This window comes from Rhinolophus sinicus, linkage group LG06, assembly GCF_036562045.2.
Source record: "Rhinolophus sinicus isolate RSC01 linkage group LG06, ASM3656204v1, whole genome shotgun sequence".
NCBI lineage: Eukaryota > Metazoa > Chordata > Mammalia > Chiroptera > Rhinolophidae > Rhinolophus > Rhinolophus sinicus.
Genome location: NC_133756.1, coordinates 110,403,986 through 110,423,136, shown reverse-complemented (window position 1 = coordinate 110,423,136; position 19,151 = coordinate 110,403,986). Strand labels below are relative to the sequence as shown.

At 35.8% G+C, this 19,151-nt stretch overlaps 1 protein-coding gene across 8 annotated transcripts in view; it reads right to left on the bottom strand.

Annotated features, from left to right (window-relative positions):
- DLG2 (discs large MAGUK scaffold protein 2) overlaps window positions 1-19,151 on the bottom strand; it is a 1,902,684-nt gene that overhangs the window by 1,333,213 nt on the left and 550,320 nt on the right. Inside the window, exon 1 of one of the 8 annotated variants that reach the window (XM_074335670.1) lies at window positions 271-638. The exons of 6 other annotated variants lie outside the window; for them this stretch is intronic. In XM_074335670.1, the coding sequence (XP_074191771.1) occupies window positions 271-312 (42 nt within the window). In that variant the 5' untranslated portion in view covers window positions 313-638. Of the gene's footprint in view, window positions 1-270; window positions 639-19,151 lie in introns of those variants that run through there. One more of the 8 variants, XM_074335675.1, reaches the window with a different exon arrangement.

The following is a 19,151-nucleotide window of genomic DNA, read 5'->3' as shown; positions in this document are numbered from 1 at the left end:
ATCTTTTTCTCCCCCCACTCCACCCCCCAAGTGTGAGCGTGAACCTCAATTACAAACAGTTAAACCTGAAGGTCACTTCCCAGCAGCGTTCCCACATGTTCCCCCAGCCAGGCAGCACGGCAACCATAAAACAAAGCCCTTGCAACCACCTGTAATAATCTGTCTGCTCAGCCAGCAATCAGAAAAGTCCTGAAGCTACACAAGGTAGACATTTTCTGCAGCTGGTTTAACATGTATATTGTGCCCAGTTGCCGGCTCGCCTCCTCTTACCTTCACGTTAGTCCGGAGTGCACAGTAACATGCAAAGAACATTGCAGTAAATAAGGAGCATATGGACCGGTATTCAGCTTCTCAGCACAGCGCAAGCCCCACACACACACGGTCCTGGGCATGTGCTACTAAGGAGCATCCGTTCCCTCTGTCAGTTTGAAAATGCATTGATCTCTGTTTTCTCTGACTACAAAACGACATGTCTCGAAGGCACTGAGTGAGAGCTCAAAATCTCTTCATTGGCTATATATAGCATTGTGCCCAGTAATTTCAATTAGCCAAGAATTCAGCATCTGAAAGTTAAGACTTCAGTTGCTTTTCCTTCTAGCATTTCAAATCACTGGGTTTAAAAAAAAAACAAAAAAAAACGGGAAGGGGGAATGAGCTCACCCAGGAAGCATGGGGGGGGGGGTAAGGGGGGAGGTGAAGAATTGAAATTTAACCAATGAGTTACTTATATTTCTGGACAGCCCTGGTGTTATCCTATTAGATACTTTACAGTGGGATTGCATCGGGCAGACTGTAAATGAAGAGGAAACCCTTTTTCCTGTGGAGGTTTAATATGGGCTCTGCACTATATTCCAGGCTATTCTGATGCAGCACCCTGTTTGGCAAATAGTACAAATCACTGCAAACACATCTCATTCTGCTTTTGCCTGTGAAATAAGACCAAGACCAAAGGATCACTGTCTCATAAAGTCCCCTAAAATGTAAGCTGGGTTCCCCGGGGGGTGATCTACGATTACGTGGCTGAGAAGTACCACCTTCTCTTACTTCCCTGTCCTGTAATATCTGTTCACATCTTCCAGGGGTATTTAAAGTTGCTAGGCTCACTAATAAGACAGTGCATCTAATTTTCCGAAACGAAGCTTTATTGGTAAATGACAGTCAATAATAGAGGAAGGGTTTGGAATGAAGACAGAAGATTCCAGGGGATAACAGAACCACAGATTCAGTAGCTACTGCTGCTGAATGTAATATGTTCAGCTGGCTCTGGAACTGAGAGAGCAAGAGAGAAAAATAAAAGCTTCTGCCCTCATGAATCCATAAGGGGAAAAAAAAAAAACTTAATTCAGAAACATCGTCAGATCCTACTGTCTGTTGTCGTTCCTATCAGGCACCGGATGACACAAATTAACTCAATTTTTACTGAGCCAAAGGACAAAGTGCAATTTAAGGCTCTAAACTCTTATTTCCAGCCGTAGGAAGCCCTAATGCTCAGCTAGAATTCTAAAGCTATCTGGCGAAATGTAAGCAGAAATGAACAGTTCTCACTGCAGCAAAAATAGTGGGAGGAAAAAGAGTGGTTATGTCTTTGCCACGACGTTCCCCATCAGCTTACAGCAACAGGGAAGATCAGCATAACTCACCAGAAAAAGCTGCAGTGACTTTTAGGATTTTTCTTTAATATGTTTTGCATAAGCCACCTCCCCTCTGGAGCCTGCAGTGGTGCTGAGGTACTGTCAGAGCGACTGGGCATTTCTCCTGGGCAATGAGGTGAAGCAGCTTCAGGAGGATGCAAGGTATTTAAGGGAGAGAAATTAAAGGAAGAAGAAAAGCAGGATTTTCTATTCCTCTCTTAATGACAAGCGTTCAGAAAGTGTCGTCAGTTCTGACTAAATAGCTATTTTGGGCTGTCATTGTTTGTGCCTTTTTTTAGGAAGGAAAAAGGCAATCTTGTCTTAAGCTAGAGATTCTTTAGCATCGTAAAAGAAGGCAGCCACTTAATTCGATTCTCAGTTCCATCTGTCATATAAGTCTAGGTCATTACAAATTTTAAACACTTGCAACATAACCAGTAACTTTCCAGGACATTAAAACAAGGCATGGATGCCCAAATGTCGTTATTCCACAACTTTTATTAATGGCGTTAGAATGCAGAACTAAGAATTTCAGTTAACAACACTTTCCTCTCCTGAGGTCATAACAGGTCACATTTCCTGCAGCTCTTCCCGATAAATGAACCCAAACATAGCAACTCAATGCCATGAAAAACAGGGGAATTTTTAAATGCCTGTCTTTATTGGGGGTTCAGAGGGTTTAAAAAAAACACAGTTTTTCAATATGTGCATAAATATTGTTAATTTTTTTTCCCATTAGGAATTGTGGGGGGAGAGCAACTTTATATCTTTCTTCTTATTATTTTAATAGACCGTAGGGTATTTGGATGGCCCAGGAGGGAGAGAGCAAAAGGGCTGGAAAACGTTACAAATCTCAGAACAGTTCACAGGCAAGGATTAAAGAAAAATGAAGTTACAGGTGAAAAAGCACATGTAGGTTTCCCTGGTAAGGCAACCAGGGATGACTTCTGCTGATAAGACTTCACATACAATATTAATGTGTGTCCATTATAAAGAAGGGGTCTCGGACTCACAGACCAGCTTAAAATGCTCCTATACACTTATCTACCCCACAGCATCGCAGTATAGACATAGGCTATGCCTATAGATTTACTGTCTAGTTTTCGTTAAGTGTACTAGGAGAGCTGACTTCACTATTCTCATTTTATAGATGCAGGAAATGAGACATTAACTCTAGCGACAATGCCCCACTAATAAGTACACCCTATTTTTAGGCAAAGGCTTCAACAGGTCAGTGTACCTGCTAAAAGAATAACATTTGCTATTGTAGAAGGAAATTATAACTGGCTACATCGTTTTGGAGGCAGCATAATAAATCTAGGCTCTAACTCTCACAAGCAAGTAGTCCTGGAAAGTAACTTCCATGTCAGATTCTTTCTTTTACCATTTGTATAATGGATATTTATTAAATGGGGATAATACTTAGCCCATAGCGTCACTAAGAAGATTAAGGATGAATCCCATCACCAAAATAGTCTAGGTGGATCAAAGAATTAAGTGCAAAAATTAAAACCATAAACATATTAGAAGAAAACAGATTTGCTTTGGGTTTTAGAGGGTATAATACTGGAGTGGAGAAGCCTGCAGCCATAGAAAGAAAAGATAAATAATTGTGTCTATATAAAAAATTTTAAAAACCTTCTGCTTGGATAAATTATATACAATGACAAACTGAAAAAAAAATCTGCAACACATTCAATGGAAAATATCTTAAAATACAAAGAATTTTCATAAATATATAAGCAAAAATATAAAACCAAATACAAAAGGCAAAGGACATAAAGTGGCAATTCACAAAAAGACCACAAAACACAAAAATATTCCACCATATTCATATTTAGGGAAAAGCATAAAAATTAGGAAATATTTTTAAATTGATATATTAAGTAATTAATGGGAATGCATTAATTGGTAAAAACTTTTTGGAAGGTACGCTATAAAATAGTATAAAAAGAACATTCTCTTTGATGTGGTTATTCATCTTCCAGGACTTTATCCTAGATATAGATATAGATATTGGTATAGGTATAAATAGACCTATAGATCTAAATACACATACATGTTACATATACATGTTTATTGTAAATATCCATTAGGACAAGACTTCTTTGTAAGATTATAGTTCTTCTATGGCATTGAATACTATGCAATTATTAGAACAGTATAAGGTACATGTGAATATTCTTATATCAAAAGATGTCCAAGTTATAATGTTAAATGTAAAAAAATAAGGTTGCTAAAGAGTTTGTATAATAGGAGCCTATATTTGTGTGTATATTTGTATATAATTGTAGTAGGTGAGAGTGTGTTTGTGCGTGTGCGTATGAATGTGTGTGAGAGTGTGTTTGTGTGTGTGTGTGTGTGTGTGTGTGTGTGTAAAATTTTGACAGTGCTGATCATTGGGGATTGAGACTTGGCTTAGGAAGATAAGTTAGACATGACTTTACATTTTTTAATTTTATGCCTTTCTGTATACTACAGCGGCCTCACCCACAATGAACTATTTATCTAACTATCCTCTCAGTAAATGAGAGAAGTGAAGACACAGGAAGGAAGGACATTCTAAGACCTGCAAGCGGATTTGCCTATTACTGTTCTCAATGAGTACGGGTCAGGGGATAATCATGGCATAAGGGACAAGAACCTATCTATTCCTGAGTGATCTAAGCTCCTGAGTGCCTCCGGAAGGCATGTAATTCTAGTGTGTGCTATACTGTTCTTACAGCATGGCCTTTAAACACAAGCCAACTACTTTATTTGGTTCTGAAGTGAAAAGGTGACTATGGAGTAAACTTGTTGCTAATCAATGTTTACCTCATGCACTGAGTCATGCACCTGACATCAACATATATTTCCTTTGTATTTCTTTTTTTTCCCCCCCAATAAACATTGCTATAGACTGAATGTTTGTGTTCCCTCAAAACCCATATGCTGAAACTTAATCCTAGATGTAATATTTTGAGGTGAGGCTGTAGAGAGGTGATTAGGTCCTTCTGAATGGGATTAATGCCCTTCTAAAAGAGACCACAGAAAGCCCCCCTGCCCCTTCCACCATGTGAGGACTATCAACCAGGAAGCAGACTCTTCACCAGACACTGAATCTGTTGGCACCTTAATCTTGGACTTCCAGGCTCTCTGACAGAAAGAAATTTCTGTTGTTTATAAGCCACCCAGTCTGTAGCATTTTACTATAGCTGCCCAAACAGATTAAGACAAGCATACAATACTTTTAGAATATAACCTAGTTTATGTAAAATGTTTTTTTGAAAATATTCAAGCAATATGCAATTATAATTTACTAATGATACAATAACAGCAACAACCATTAATAGGGATAAATAATTCATATCTGTGTACATTTTCCTTCTCTATGAAATAAGGAGATTTGACTATTAGAACTTTCTTATACACAGAATAACTTTGGTAGGTTTGCTTGCTTTCGGGTTTGTTTTATTTAGGCAGGACACAGAGATATGTTTAAATGTTATGGATCCACTAGGTTATATTCCAGGTCAATTAAATCAGAATCTCTGGCAATGGTAGCCAGGCATCAGGATTTTATAAAGTTCCTCAGGTGAGCCCAATGTGCAGGTGAGACCGACAATTTCTTAGAGAGGAGGGAGTGGTAAGCAAACTGATTCTGTAAAGGGCCAGATAGTAACAGTTTTAGGCCTGCGAGCCATAAGATCACTGTCACAACTACTCAACTCTGTTCCAACTACTCAACTTTGATGTTACACTGAGAAAGCAGCCCTAGACATTACATAATTTGTTCCACCCAAACTTTATTAATAAACATTAAAATTTAAATTTCACATACTGTTCACATGTCAGGAAATATTAATTTTCTTTTAATTTTCTTCAACCATTTAAAAATGTAAAAGACATTTCTTAGCTGGTGGTTTGCCAGCTTTTGCTCTAGGGTCTCTTGCAGTAGTTTTCAAAGTCTTGTCTTTCAAAACATCAGCATAAGCTGGGAATCTGTTAGAAATGCTGTCTATTTGTTTAAGGTCATCATGGCTCAACACTCAGATGAATGCCAGTTGAGCAAGGGGCCATATAACACCTTAGAACTTGGAATCTGTTCTCTCTCAGAAACTAACAGCTCTTAGACTTTGGAGAAAAAAAAATAACAACTTGAGTTTCAATTTCTTTTCTGTCACTTACAGCTGTGTGACCTTGGGCAAATATAACCTCTCTCTGCCACAGGGTATAATTCAGCAAAATAAAGATAACAAACCTACTACACAGGGATGTTGTAAGGATTGAAATAAAGATGGGGCACAAACTGCTTGGCCTACTATCTGGTACATAGTAAATTTAATCAGTGGTGAGTTTTAGCCATAAAGAAGATTGAATTGATAGAGGTATGGAGAAAGATAAAAATATGTTCTAGTTCCTCTTGACTATTCTAAATACATAGATGATTCCCTGCAGCTGTTTGTAGACCTTTCAGGACTTCCATATGATTACCAACCGGCCCTAAGGGGAATTCTCAGGAAGTTTCGTTATCTCATTATAATCCCTGAATTGCTTTAATATCTTTGGAATTTCATGCATCCTCCTTGGAGTTTTATTGAGATAATGGTAACTGATCTACAAATTACAAAGCATTTCAGAGTTTCTCAGGATTTTCTACCAAAGTATCCCTAAAGGCGGAAGAGAATGTATTTATTACCCTTGGAGGTATAGGAACCAAATGGAATGTCTTGAGTGTCTCATTTGCTATCTTAAAAATTCATGTAAATATTAAATTCAAGCCACCAATATCTCTGTATTTGTTATAAAGTGATGTTTTATATTCCTCTCTGACCACCAGATTTAATAAGCCAAGAAGACTGTGCAATGTTTACTCATGGCTTCGAGTACCCACTGACATACATACCACTGTGTACGCCCATGGGTACTCTGGCCCCAGTTCAGAAAGTAGGTAGAGATCCCACTTGATTCTTGATGCTCACATCAGCCTTGAAGATGTTGTCATCACTCCTTTGTATTCAGTGAGGAAAAATAGCATAACGACTAAATGAATTGTTGAGATTTATAGCGAAGGGACGGGTAGAACTCAAATATTAGATCTTCCAATTCCAAAACCCAGAGCAAATTTCTCAAGACACCAGTGCCTAGTCAGTGACTCTTAACCTTTTTAGATATGACACTCCATTTATATACAAATATTTTTAATGTCTCATTTACTATCATGATAAATATTAAGTCATATAACCTACTTTCACATAGGATTGAAAAATTCAACATAATATAAAGAAGAAATAAAAGAGTTGAAATTTTTAAAAAGTATATTTCAATGGAAGTGCTCAGATAAAATTCCACCAAAAACATGATTACATGGTCAGGTACTTGCACCCACATATACAGAGGGTGCCAAAAAAAGGTATACATGTTTTAAGAAAGGAAAACTGTAATAAAATTTTAATGTTCAATATATACTGACAACAAAAGATGAATACAAGTCACCTCTGACTTCTGCAATTACAAGAGGTGCTCAACGTGGTTACCATCAGCGTCCAGACACTTCTGATTACAGCGACCTACGTGAGCAACGTTACGGCTTGAGCAATATTGACCCAAGTATCCACTTGTATACATTTTTTTGGTGTCCCCAGTATAGAAAGACGACGGCATATGGCATTGATTCCTCAAACGTCTCAAGCCCCATTGCTATCAGTGATGTAATATCCTGTACTGGTGAAAACTCCTCATAAAGTTCTAAGCACAATGATGAACAATAATGCCTCGTATGACAGCAGTTGTATGTATTCTTGAAAATTTCAGTGTATATCAAGTCCATGCAAGAGATGCTTTGTGTCACACATGTAAAATGGAGTTAGATTCTGGGCTCAGGGAATTTTATTTAGGTTTCTAATATAAAGGATAGTCCAGTTATATATTTGAAAGTATAGAATGGAGGACAATTCTTTATTGTGTGGCACTGTCTCCTACAGCCCTCACCTCCCTTCCAGTTCTTGACCATTAATTGTAAATAGTACACGCCCCACATTGCTGTTATAACCAAAAAACACTCTCACAATCTTTCCTTGTCTTTTTTTTTTTTTTAAATGCCAGTTAAACACCCACGAGGAGCACAGTACTGGTCCTATTGAGAGCTACTTGAAAACACAGCCTGAGAGTAAACATGGATTTAGAAAAACATGGTTGCAAAGATCCCTTTAAATTCCCCACCACAATCCCTCAGCATCCAGCATATTCCCAAAGAGCCTTCTACATGTACCTTGGGAATGTATTATGCCGACTCTGGATTTCTTGAGAAAGAAAAATCTAAGAATGCTGGCCTTCTAAGCAATCATAGATTCTAATTTATAGGACCAGAAAGATAGCAGGATGAATATATCTTACACAAAGGACAAAAAAACGGGGTTTCAAGTAAAATCATTTCAAAATCCTGTCATCCCATAAAGATCAGATAAGGGCCCATCTTATTGTGAGATTTTCCCTGACAACTTCAGCCCACACAGATTCCTTTTTCTGAATGCCTATAGCATGTATTGTCTGCACAGCCCAATTTAGTACTTGATTATACACTGCCTGGTATTGTTCTCACATTGCTTTTTGTGCCTAAGATTCATCTCCTTAACTCCATTTTAAACTGTTCGAGAGCAAAATACATATGTGTATGTGTCCTGAAAAATAATTCCCCTGGGCACAAGTTCTTTCATTATGTTTCATGAACCGATAGATTGATGAGCGGCTGGGAATAAAGAAGTGAAAAGGTGCAACCTCAGCACTCTCTGATAACCCTAACCTTTTTTAAGTATGTAAAGAGTTTATTAGTTACTTTTATTTTTTTCAGCTTTATTGAGGTATGATTGACAAACAAAAAGTTGCCTATATTTAAAGTGTAAACATATTTAATATATGTATACATTGTAAAATGATTACTGCAATTAAGCTAATTAACATATCCTATCACATCATATAATTACCGTGTGTGTGTGTGTGTGTGTGTGTGTGTGTGTGTGTGTGTGTGTGTGTGGTGAGAACACTGGAGATCTACTCTCTTGGCAAATTTCAAGTATACAACACAGTATTATTAACTATAGCTGTACATTAGGTCTTCAGAACTTATTCATCTTATGGAAAGTTTATACCCTTTGACCAACATCTCCCCTTCCCCTCTATAACCCCCAGCCCCTGGTAAACACCACTATTGATGAGAGTTCAACTTTACTTTAGATTTCATATGCAAGTAAGATCATGTAGTATGTGTTTTTCTATGTCCAGCTTATTTCATGGAATAATGGTTCATCCATTTTGTAGTATGTGACAGGATTTTCTTCTTTTTAAAGGCTGAATAATATTCCGTGTGTGTGTGTGTGTGTGTGTGTGTTTGTGTGTGTATTACATATAATATATATATTATATATAATATATATACAATATATATTATGTATAATAAACATATATGAATATACAGATACATAAACACACACACACTCCATTTTCTTTAATCATTCATCCATTGACAGACACTTTTATATATATATATTTCTACTGTGAATATAGTAGTGCAGTGAACATAGGGGTACAGAAATGTCTTCAAAATACTGATTTCATTTCCTTTCGATATATACCCAGAACAGGAATTGATGACTCATACAGTAGTACTATTTTATTTTATTTTTATTTTATTTTATTTTATTTTATTTTTTATTTTATTTTATTTTTTAGAAACCTCTTCACTGTTTTCCATAGTGGCTGTAACAATTTACATCACCACCAACAGTGTACAAGCTTTTCCTTCTCTCCACATCCTTGCCAACACTTGTTATCATTGGACTTTTTGATAAGAGCCATCCAAATAGGTAGAAGGTGATGTTTCATTGTGGTTTGGATTTGCATTTCCCTAATGATTAGTCATGTTGAACATTTTTTCATATACCTCTTGGCCATTTGCATGTGTTCTTTGGAAATTTTTCTATTTAGGTCCTTAGCCCATTTTTAAAATGGGTTATTAATCTTTTTGCTGTTAAGTTAAATGAGTTCCTTATATATTTTGGATATTAACCTCTTACCAGTGAGATAGTATGCAAATATTTTCTCTCATTCTATAGGTTGTCATTCTAATTTTGTTGATTTTTCCTTCCTTTGTTGAGCAAAATCTCTTTAGTTTGATTTAGTCTCATTTATTTATTTTTTATTTTATTTTTTTTATTTTTATTTTTTATTTTTTTCCCTGTGCTTTTGGTGCCATATCCAAAAGCTTACTGCCAATATCAATGTCCAGGAGCTTTCTCCCTGTATTTTATTCTAGTAGTTTTATAACTTCATGTCTTATGTTTAAGTGTTTCATCCATTTTGAGTTGATTTTTATGTATGGTATAAGATAAGAGTTCAATTTCATTCTTTTTCATGTGGATATTCAGTTTTCCCAACACCATTTAGTAAATAGACTATCCTTTCTCCATTGTCTTCTTGGTGACTTTCTCAAAGATAAGTTGACTGTATATGTGAGGGTTTCTTTATGGGCTCTCTATTTATTGTTTTCCATTGGTCTATTTGTCTGTTTTCATGCCAGTACAATACTGTTTTGATTGCTAGAGCTTTGAAATACAACTTGAAACCAGGAAGTGTGATCACTCCAGCTTTGTTCTTGCTCAAGATTGCTTTGGCTATTCTGGGTCTTTTGTGGTTCCAAATGAATATTAGGATTTTTTTTTCTATTTCTGTAACAAATGCCATTGGAATTTTGATTGAGATTACACTGAATCTATACGTTGTTTTGGTTACAATGGGCATTTAAACAATATTAATTATTCTAATCCACAAACATGGGATATATTTCCATTTATTTGTGTCTTCTTCACTTACTTTCATCAATATTTTGCAATTTTCACTTCCTTGGTTAAATTTATTCCTAAGTATTTTATTGTTTTTGGTACTATTGCAAATATTGTTTTCTAAATTTCTTTTTTTTAGCTTTTTCATTGTTAGTGTATAGAAAGTCTACTAATTTCTGTATGTGGATTTTGTAACTTGCAACTTTACTGAATTCATTGATTAGATCTAATAGTTTTTTTTGTGGAGTCTTCAGGATTTTCTATATATAGGATCATGCCATTTGCAAGGAGAGGCAATTTTACCTCTTCCTTTCTGATTTATCAGGATGCCTTTTTATTTCTTTTGCTTGCCTAATTACTTGGGCTAAAACATCCAGTACTATGTTGAAAAGAAGTGACGAGAGTAAACATCCACGTCTTATACCTGATCTTAGTGAAAAACTTTCAACATTTCACCACTGAGTATGGTGTTAGCTGTGGATTAGTCAGGTACGGTCTTTATTATGTCGAGTAACATTCCTTCTAAATCTAATTAATTGAAAATTTTTATCATGAAAGGATGGTAAACTTTGTCAAATGCCTTTTCTGCATCTGTTGAGATGATCATATAATTTTTTTTTTCTTTTATTCTATTAGTGTGGTATATCACATATATTGGTTTGTGTATCCTGAACCATACTTGCATCCCAGGGATAAATCCCACTTGTTCATGGTACATGACCTTTTAATTTGCTGTTGAATTCAGTTTGTTGATATTTTGTGAAGAATTTTTGCATCGATGTTTGTTTGCGATATTAGCCTTTAATTTTCTTTTCTTGGACTGTCTTTGTCTGACTTTGGTATCAGGGTAATACTGGCCTTGTAAAATCAGTTAAGAAGTGTTCCATCCTCTTCAATTTTTTGGAAGAGTTGAAAAGCGTTGGTAATAAGTCTTCTTTAAACATTTGGTAGAATTCACCAGTGATGTCATCTGTTACTGGAATTTTCTTTGTTGGGAAATTTCTGATTAATGATTCAATTTCCTTAGCTCATTATTGTTCTGGTCAGATTTTCTGTTTCTTCATTATTCAGTCTTGATAGGTTGCATGTTTCTAGAAATATATCCATTTCATCTAGGTCATCTATTAATAATTTGTTTTATGTAACTGATCATAATAGTTTCTTATGATCCTTTGTATTTCTGTGCTATCAATTGTAAAGTCTCTTGTTTGATTTCTGATTTTAAATATTTGAATCCTCTCTCTTTTTTTCTTACTCTATCTAAAAATGTGTCTATTTAGTTTATTTTTTTAAAAAATAGCTCTTAATTTTGCTGATCTTTTATTTTTCAAGTCTCTATTTCATTTATTTCAGCTCTTATTTTTGTTATTTCCTTCCTACTGCTAACTTTGGACTTATCTTCTTTTTCTAGTTCCTTAAAGTGAAAAGTTAGGTTATTTATTTGAGGTCCTTCTTTTTATTACTGTAAGAATTCATTGCTATAAACAATCCTCCTAGAATTGCATTTGCTGCATCCCATAAATATTGATATGTTGTGTTTCCATGTTCCCACTTTCATTTGTTTCTATATATATATTTCCTTTTTATTTCTTCTTAGACCTTTCAGTTGTTCAGGAGTGTGTTGTTTAATTTCCACATATTTGTGAATTTTCAATTTTCCTTCCTGTTATTGATTAACCACACTTATGATGATAACTTCTAAATCTTTTCCTAATTCACTTCCCTTCTCTGAACTCAGGCCCATTTTTCCAACTGCTTGCTGAGTAGATGAATGTGTTAATAGCACCTCAAACTCATTATGATCACCACTAAATGTTGAATTTCTGCTTGAAACTCCATTCTCCTCTATTTTACCTATTTTGTTGAATGACACTTCTATCCACCCAGTTTTACAAGTCAGAAATCTAGCAATCATCTTTGACAATCTCTTTTGTATACTTCCAACAGCCTGTCAATTATTAAATCCTACTAATTGTCTTAAATATTTCTAGAATCTGTATTACTTTCTCTATATCCACAGGAATTATCTATATTCTTACATAGATTACTTCAGAAGCTTCCTAAATGTTTCCCTCACGTATGTTCTTGACCCTTTCTTTTGACCTAGAACTCTGAAAGTGATCTTTTCTAAACGTATATCCGAATCATACAACTCTGTTATTCACAAGTTTTGTTGGCCTCCCAGCACTCTTTAAATACAGTCCAAAATAATGAAAGTCTCTTCAAGGTCCTGCATGTATGAACCTTGCTGGATTTGGAACTAGTGTCCACTTCATATTCCATTCGCTAGTCATACTGGACTTGTATAAATTCCTAGAAAGTACCATGCCCCTCTCATAACTGCTTTTTCTTAAGTCTACAATAGTGGTCCTCAAGCAGGGGTGATTTTGCCTCCACGAGGACCTCTGGTTGTTATAAATGACTGGTGGGTGTTATCGGTGTCTACGGGTAGAGGTCAGCAATGTTGCTAAACCTCCCACAATGCAATGGAGAGCTCCCACGACACAAAATTATACAGCCCAGAATGTCATAATGCTGGTACTGAGAAACCCTTGTATGGAAGGGTTTCCCTCCTATTTGCCCCCCATGTCTTGCTGAAACATACTTAGCTGTGCTGTTTCTGCTTAGATGGCCTATATTCAAAGCAGTCCTTTCCTAACTTTTGCCTATAGGTCAGGTCCACCTGCTACATATGCATGTGACATTTTTCTTTACTTTTATAGCCTTACTATGATTTAGAACTAGCTACTTATTCAATTAATATTTGCTTTCCTTGCCAGGTTTTAAGTTCTATGATGGTGGGAAATGTGTTCAGCACAATAGCCTTATCATCTAACTAGACACTCAAAATACGCATTAAATGAGCAAATGAATGGATAAAGCTATTGTGTAGAGAAAAGGAATATTAAGCTTAGACTACTACATAGGAGTTCCCAGCTTTGCCATTAATTAGATGTATCCCTAAAAGGTACCGTACCTTTCTTTTGGCCTCATTTTAAAATATGTAAAATACTTAACTCAGTGCAGCTCTCATAAGTACCAAGTAGAATGTATATAAGTAGGAAGCAGTAATTCCTACTACAAAGATCTTAATGAGGATTACATATTTCGGTGAATTCTAAAGTATTTTGGAGCACTATTAAACATTATAGGTTAGACTGGGAATTGATGCAAGTACCTGGGAGGGAATAACATTAAACAAAAACCTTAAATACATATCATTGTACTTGAAAATTTCACTTACAGAAACTTATGACAAAGAAACTATTAATCAAAGATTTAGTTATGTGGATTTTCATTATTAGTTAAATAAATCAATGGAAATCATGAATATCTTAAAATACAAGGGAGTATATTTGATAAGGTAGATATGTATGATGTGTTCAATAAAAGTTATTTGGAAAAATCCTAATACATATTTTCTATATACATATTTTATACATGTTTACAAACATGTATATATATATGGACACATAGGAAAATTTCTAAATAACAAAAATCCAGGCAGTAGTTATCTCACAATTGTGAGATTATTGTAGATGTAATTTTCTTCCTTTTGAGTTTCTGAATTCCCTTATTTTTTTACAATGAACATGACTTTTAAGATTAAAAGAATACATGAGTGAGAAAATTACTTCTTAGCTGTAAAGGGACTGTAAGAAGTTGCTGTGTTATAAAGAACAAGACATAACCCTTGCCTTTTAGAGGTTTTCACATTAAATTAAAAAAAAATAAAACCTATCAGGACAATTGTGAGGTAAGAAAAAATGTCAGAGCAGGATAGACCATGATCAAGCACTTTTTGAGCATTTATTACATCTCAGGCTTTCCATGAATAAAGGTAGGAAATCTGCAAAACAACCATTAGGTAGGTTTCATCATACCCATTTAAGAAACTGAGCCTCCTGGGGACTAAACAAATCACAAGGCCATACAGGGAAAAATTATATAGAAATCAAATTCAAATTAAAAGCTTTCTAGTTTCAAGACTTATGTACTTTCTACTAGGTACTTGTGAGAGCTGCACTGAGTCAAGTGGGAAACCAGAGAAGGGGGGTGCTTATGCAGCAGTGAGAGGCAAAAGAGGAGTGCATGGAGGGGTTTAACGCTTCAGCTCGCTCTGGAGGATGACTAGGATTTTAATAACTAAAGATGGAGGAAAGGAAATGAGAAGAGGCATTTCCTGCCAAGGGAATACCATGAGAAAAAGTGAGAGTTAAATGGACAGTTTATAGAATTTGTATGGGAACAGGTAGGCAGATAGGTTGGGCTAGAATAGGTTAGATAAAAGAATTTTGTTTAATTAGTGAAGGGACTTGAAATTTATGTGGTAGGACTTAGAATTTATGTGGTAGGACTTGGAGAGGAACAGAAACAAAAGTGAGGTTAGACTACTAGAAAATCAATTATATCATAGCATGTTAGAAATGTAAGTTTGGTTTTAAAAGTACAGTGAATGACTGATATCCGATTGTGCTGTCTTTGTGTTCTTAGAGAGAGAGGAACTTAGAGGTAGAAAGGACCTTGGAAAGAACCTGGTACATTCCCTTTATTTTATAGATGAGAAACTCTGGCCCAGCGAAAGGAAATTAGTTGTCCAAAGTCATAAAACTTGACTATAATCTAAGTCTCCTAAATCCCAGTTCTGTACTCAGTTCCAAGAAAAGTCAGCACTGAGCAGTGTATGTTTCTCCTAACAGCTCTACGAAGTATGAATTATGATCAATATTTTACAACAGCAGTTACTAAGACTCAGACAAATTTTGAAACTTGTGTAGAATTACCCTGTTTCCCGCAAAATAAGACCTTGCTGGACAATCAGTTCTAAGACGTCTTTTGGAGCAAAAATTAATGTAAGACACTGTATTATATCATATTATATTATATTATATTATATCATATTATATTATATGACCTGGTCTTATATTATAGTAAAATAAGACCGGGTCTGATATTAATTTTTCAGACTAGCATAAATCAATAAAACATCAGCCATCATTTATTGTTCTTGGTAAAGATCATATATATATATATATATATATATATATATATATATATATATATATATACACAGATTTTATGGATGTAAACCACTAAGACACTAGAGCAGGGAAAATAATTAAGAAAGTTACAAATTATCCTCTTCATTATATATCAATTCTGAACAGGGCATTTTTATTTATTTATTTATTTTGGTAAGAGTTTTGCTTTGATCACTGGCTGCCACTAATAAATTAAATTGTTTAGATTGTCAAATCAAAGCTTTCCATTTCATAACAAAGATACAAATTCAGCCAACGGATTCCTAAGGATAAAATTTCTTTCTTGTAAAGGCATACAGATTTACGTAAATTATTAAATAATTAGACTTTAAATCTAGAATATGATCAGAATTAAAGTTCACAAGTGAGTTAAGCCTTCTTCCTCTGGCAAAAGGCACACGAAAGAGTCCACAGCTGGCCATATCCGTAGCTGCTACGTTCCTCTCCAACCTGCCAACCATTCTTCCTCATTTGGGCCAGGGGTGTAAGTGTGAATAGACAAAGAGAGCAACTCAATTATTTGGGGCAATACTTCATCGTATTGTGAGAAAATTCCCCTAATGAGCAAATTATCTAAAATACAAGCAGTGTGTGTGTGTGTGTTTAACTTCTTAAAGTACCCCCAAAACAAAATTAAATATTCAAAATAATTATTGGATGGAAGGTTTGTAAACAGGCTAAAATTTCCTTTAGGTGTTCAAAGGGAGATAAATGAGAAAGACATACAAGATACAAAACAATAATTATCTACAAACGATGCAAATTTAAAGAATACTTATTAAAAAATCCAAAATGACATTGGAAGTGACTTTAGACAACTTGGATAAAGTATCCTTAAAATTCCCCCAAGATATTACAGTAAGTAAGCAATTCAATATGAAAGACAGAAATGGACAATGGCCAGGCCACATATGACAATAGATCTTTGGCCCACAGTCTTTGCATCACCTGGTCCAAATGGCCAGGACTTGGTCCGTGACTGACAGCTTCCCTAGTTTTTGCCCCTGCTTCCAACTCAGGACCAGAGAAAGCTAAATATTTTCTCTAAACTAATCACACATGTATGTCCTGTACCTCCACTTTCCCCATGCCAACAATCTCCACTCGGAGCAGATCTGAAGCCTTCCGTTTTTCCCACTATGAATCGTTTCCACTCCCATACCTACTTTTAAGTTTCTGCTGAACACAAGTGATGGTGGCTGAGTCTCTTGCTATATGAAGCAGGTTCTGAAGAAATATCTTCTGCGTATTCTCCTCTGGGCCGTCTTTATTTTCACAAATATTTACAGAAAGTAGAGATCAGTTTTATGTAGGATGACTATTCATCCTGATTTACCAGGGTTAGCACTGTGTTTTTTTCCCCTTTTCTCCCAGTATAATTAATAGCACTTGTTTTTATTTTCAAAAATGTCCTTATTTTGAGGATAAATTACATAGATACCCTGTATTTAGGTAAATTGTTCATTAGACAAAGGAATTAACAGGCAAATTGGTGTTAAGTCAATTGACCTAGGGCAATGGCAGGTGACAATGAAAAGTTGGCCATCAGATAACTAACTTAGTCTGTTCTCATAAAATCAGCTATTAAGTTCAGGGGAGAGTTGTGTCCTACCTACTGTATCTGGTTTTGTTTGATGGGATTTCCAGCTTCATTAAAAGGGAGATGGGATTTTAAGAGGTGTCCTCTTTTCCCCTCAAGTCATTCTTGCCACCCCCGCGGGATGATGCAAGAGTTGCCATGGCAAATACTTCTCCCACGCTGCTGGAAGACCTTCCCATTGCAGGCTAACTTCTGTTCTGTTTCCATTTTCCTCTCTCTCTCTCTGCTATATAGTAAGTCACTCTTAGTCTAGATTTCAGCGTGTAACTTTCTCTCCAGCTTGTTTTCTTTGAAAGCAATTTGCTGGCTGCCTGCTTTTCTGCAATCTACTGTGCATTTCCAGAGATGAACCCTGATGACAGTGATGTAGAAAAATGTGGCAGACATGACCAAAGAAAGCAAGGGCAAGACCAGAATGAGTCAATTGAAAGGAAGGATTCATCAGTTTGTTGATCTCAAATGTTCTGTCTTCAAATGAAAATAGGAAGTTTTGTAATCTACCTGCCCAGTTTTTATAAATGCATGGCTTCTCCCCAAAGAGCAGCACATTTGGGGACAGACTAATATAGGCTCAAGGGCTTCAAAGTCAGAAAAACTTAGCCTTGGTAAAATCCACGATGGTAGAGACCCTTTCTCTTCTGCCTACCACTGTAAACTAAGTCTGGAATTTGGCAGGTACAAAATGCATGTTTGTTCCCTGAATGTCTTGACTTGGAATCTACCAAGTACTATGACCTTGGTAAGTTCTAGCATTTCTCTGAGCCTCAATGTCCTCATGTGTGAAATAAGAGAAATAAAGCCACTTCATAGGGCTGCTGTGCAATTTAAATGAAATAGGCTATGGAAAACACCTCTGCAGATACCTGGCATGTAATACATATTTGCTAAATAGTTACCAGTACTGTTCTTGTTTCTTGCTGTTACTTCAAGAGATCACTTAGGAGGGCCATACTTCCAACATACTCTAATTATTCACATGTGGTTGACTCTCAAATCAGACTACAACCTGCTTCACTGTCACTCACATTTATGCATTTTTAAAGTTTGGAGCATCTGCGCTGTGCTAAGAATAATCTTGATCTCTGCTAGATTTCATACTGCTTTTTCAATATTCTAACAACTCCTAATTATGAGAAGATTAATACAAAAAATCTTTTGGCTGTCTGTGAGTGTTGCCTTATTCCAAACCCTAGTCAGAGCAAATATGGCTATTTCAGTCTCATTACTAGAGAAGTAAAATAAGGCTCTTTTGTAAAAAGATATAATACAGATCTCCTGTTCTTCCTAACTTATACAGTGACAAAAATCGTGAATGACAAATAGGCTTCCTGCAAAAGGGAGGCTAATTTAATGTATTCATGCACATATGCAGACACACTATAAATATCTAGACATCTGTCCACATTCATTAACAAAGTTATTGAGCACCTACTAAGTGTCCCTTGTGTCAGATGCTATAGTAGGCATTCCGTATACAAAGCGGACAAAAAAAGACATCTTCCTTTCTTTGTGGAGTCAGTCAGTTTCTTTGTTTCTCTCTTGCCTCCTATACTCATAAATACACACACACACACACACACACACACACACACACACAGGCTTGTAGGATGGTGTGTGTGTGTGTGTGTGTGTGTGTGTGTGTGCAATTTGTAAATATGCCTCCAAAGGCAGGCATATATAATATGAATTCTCAGGAAAGATTGGGTGGGAGGCGAAAAATTACGTACTACAGAAAAAAAGGTGGGGTTTAGTAACTTTGGGATATTACCTCCTTATATGTTTAATTTTTTACTTTAAATCTATTTGTATTTTGCCGTAGTCTAGACAGTATTTATGGTAGGCCCTACAAGATGACAGAGAGCTCTCCATTTCTGTTTGGGCGGTGGGGGTGGGGCAAAGGACAGCTAGATTATAAATATGGTCATGCTTATCTTGCTTGTCAGCCTACTTTGCCAAAAGCACATCTGTATTAAGCCTTGCATACACTATCAGGAAATAACTGACACTAAAAACGCTGCTTCTATTCACACTGCAAGTCTCCATTACCATTTAGAACAGCTCA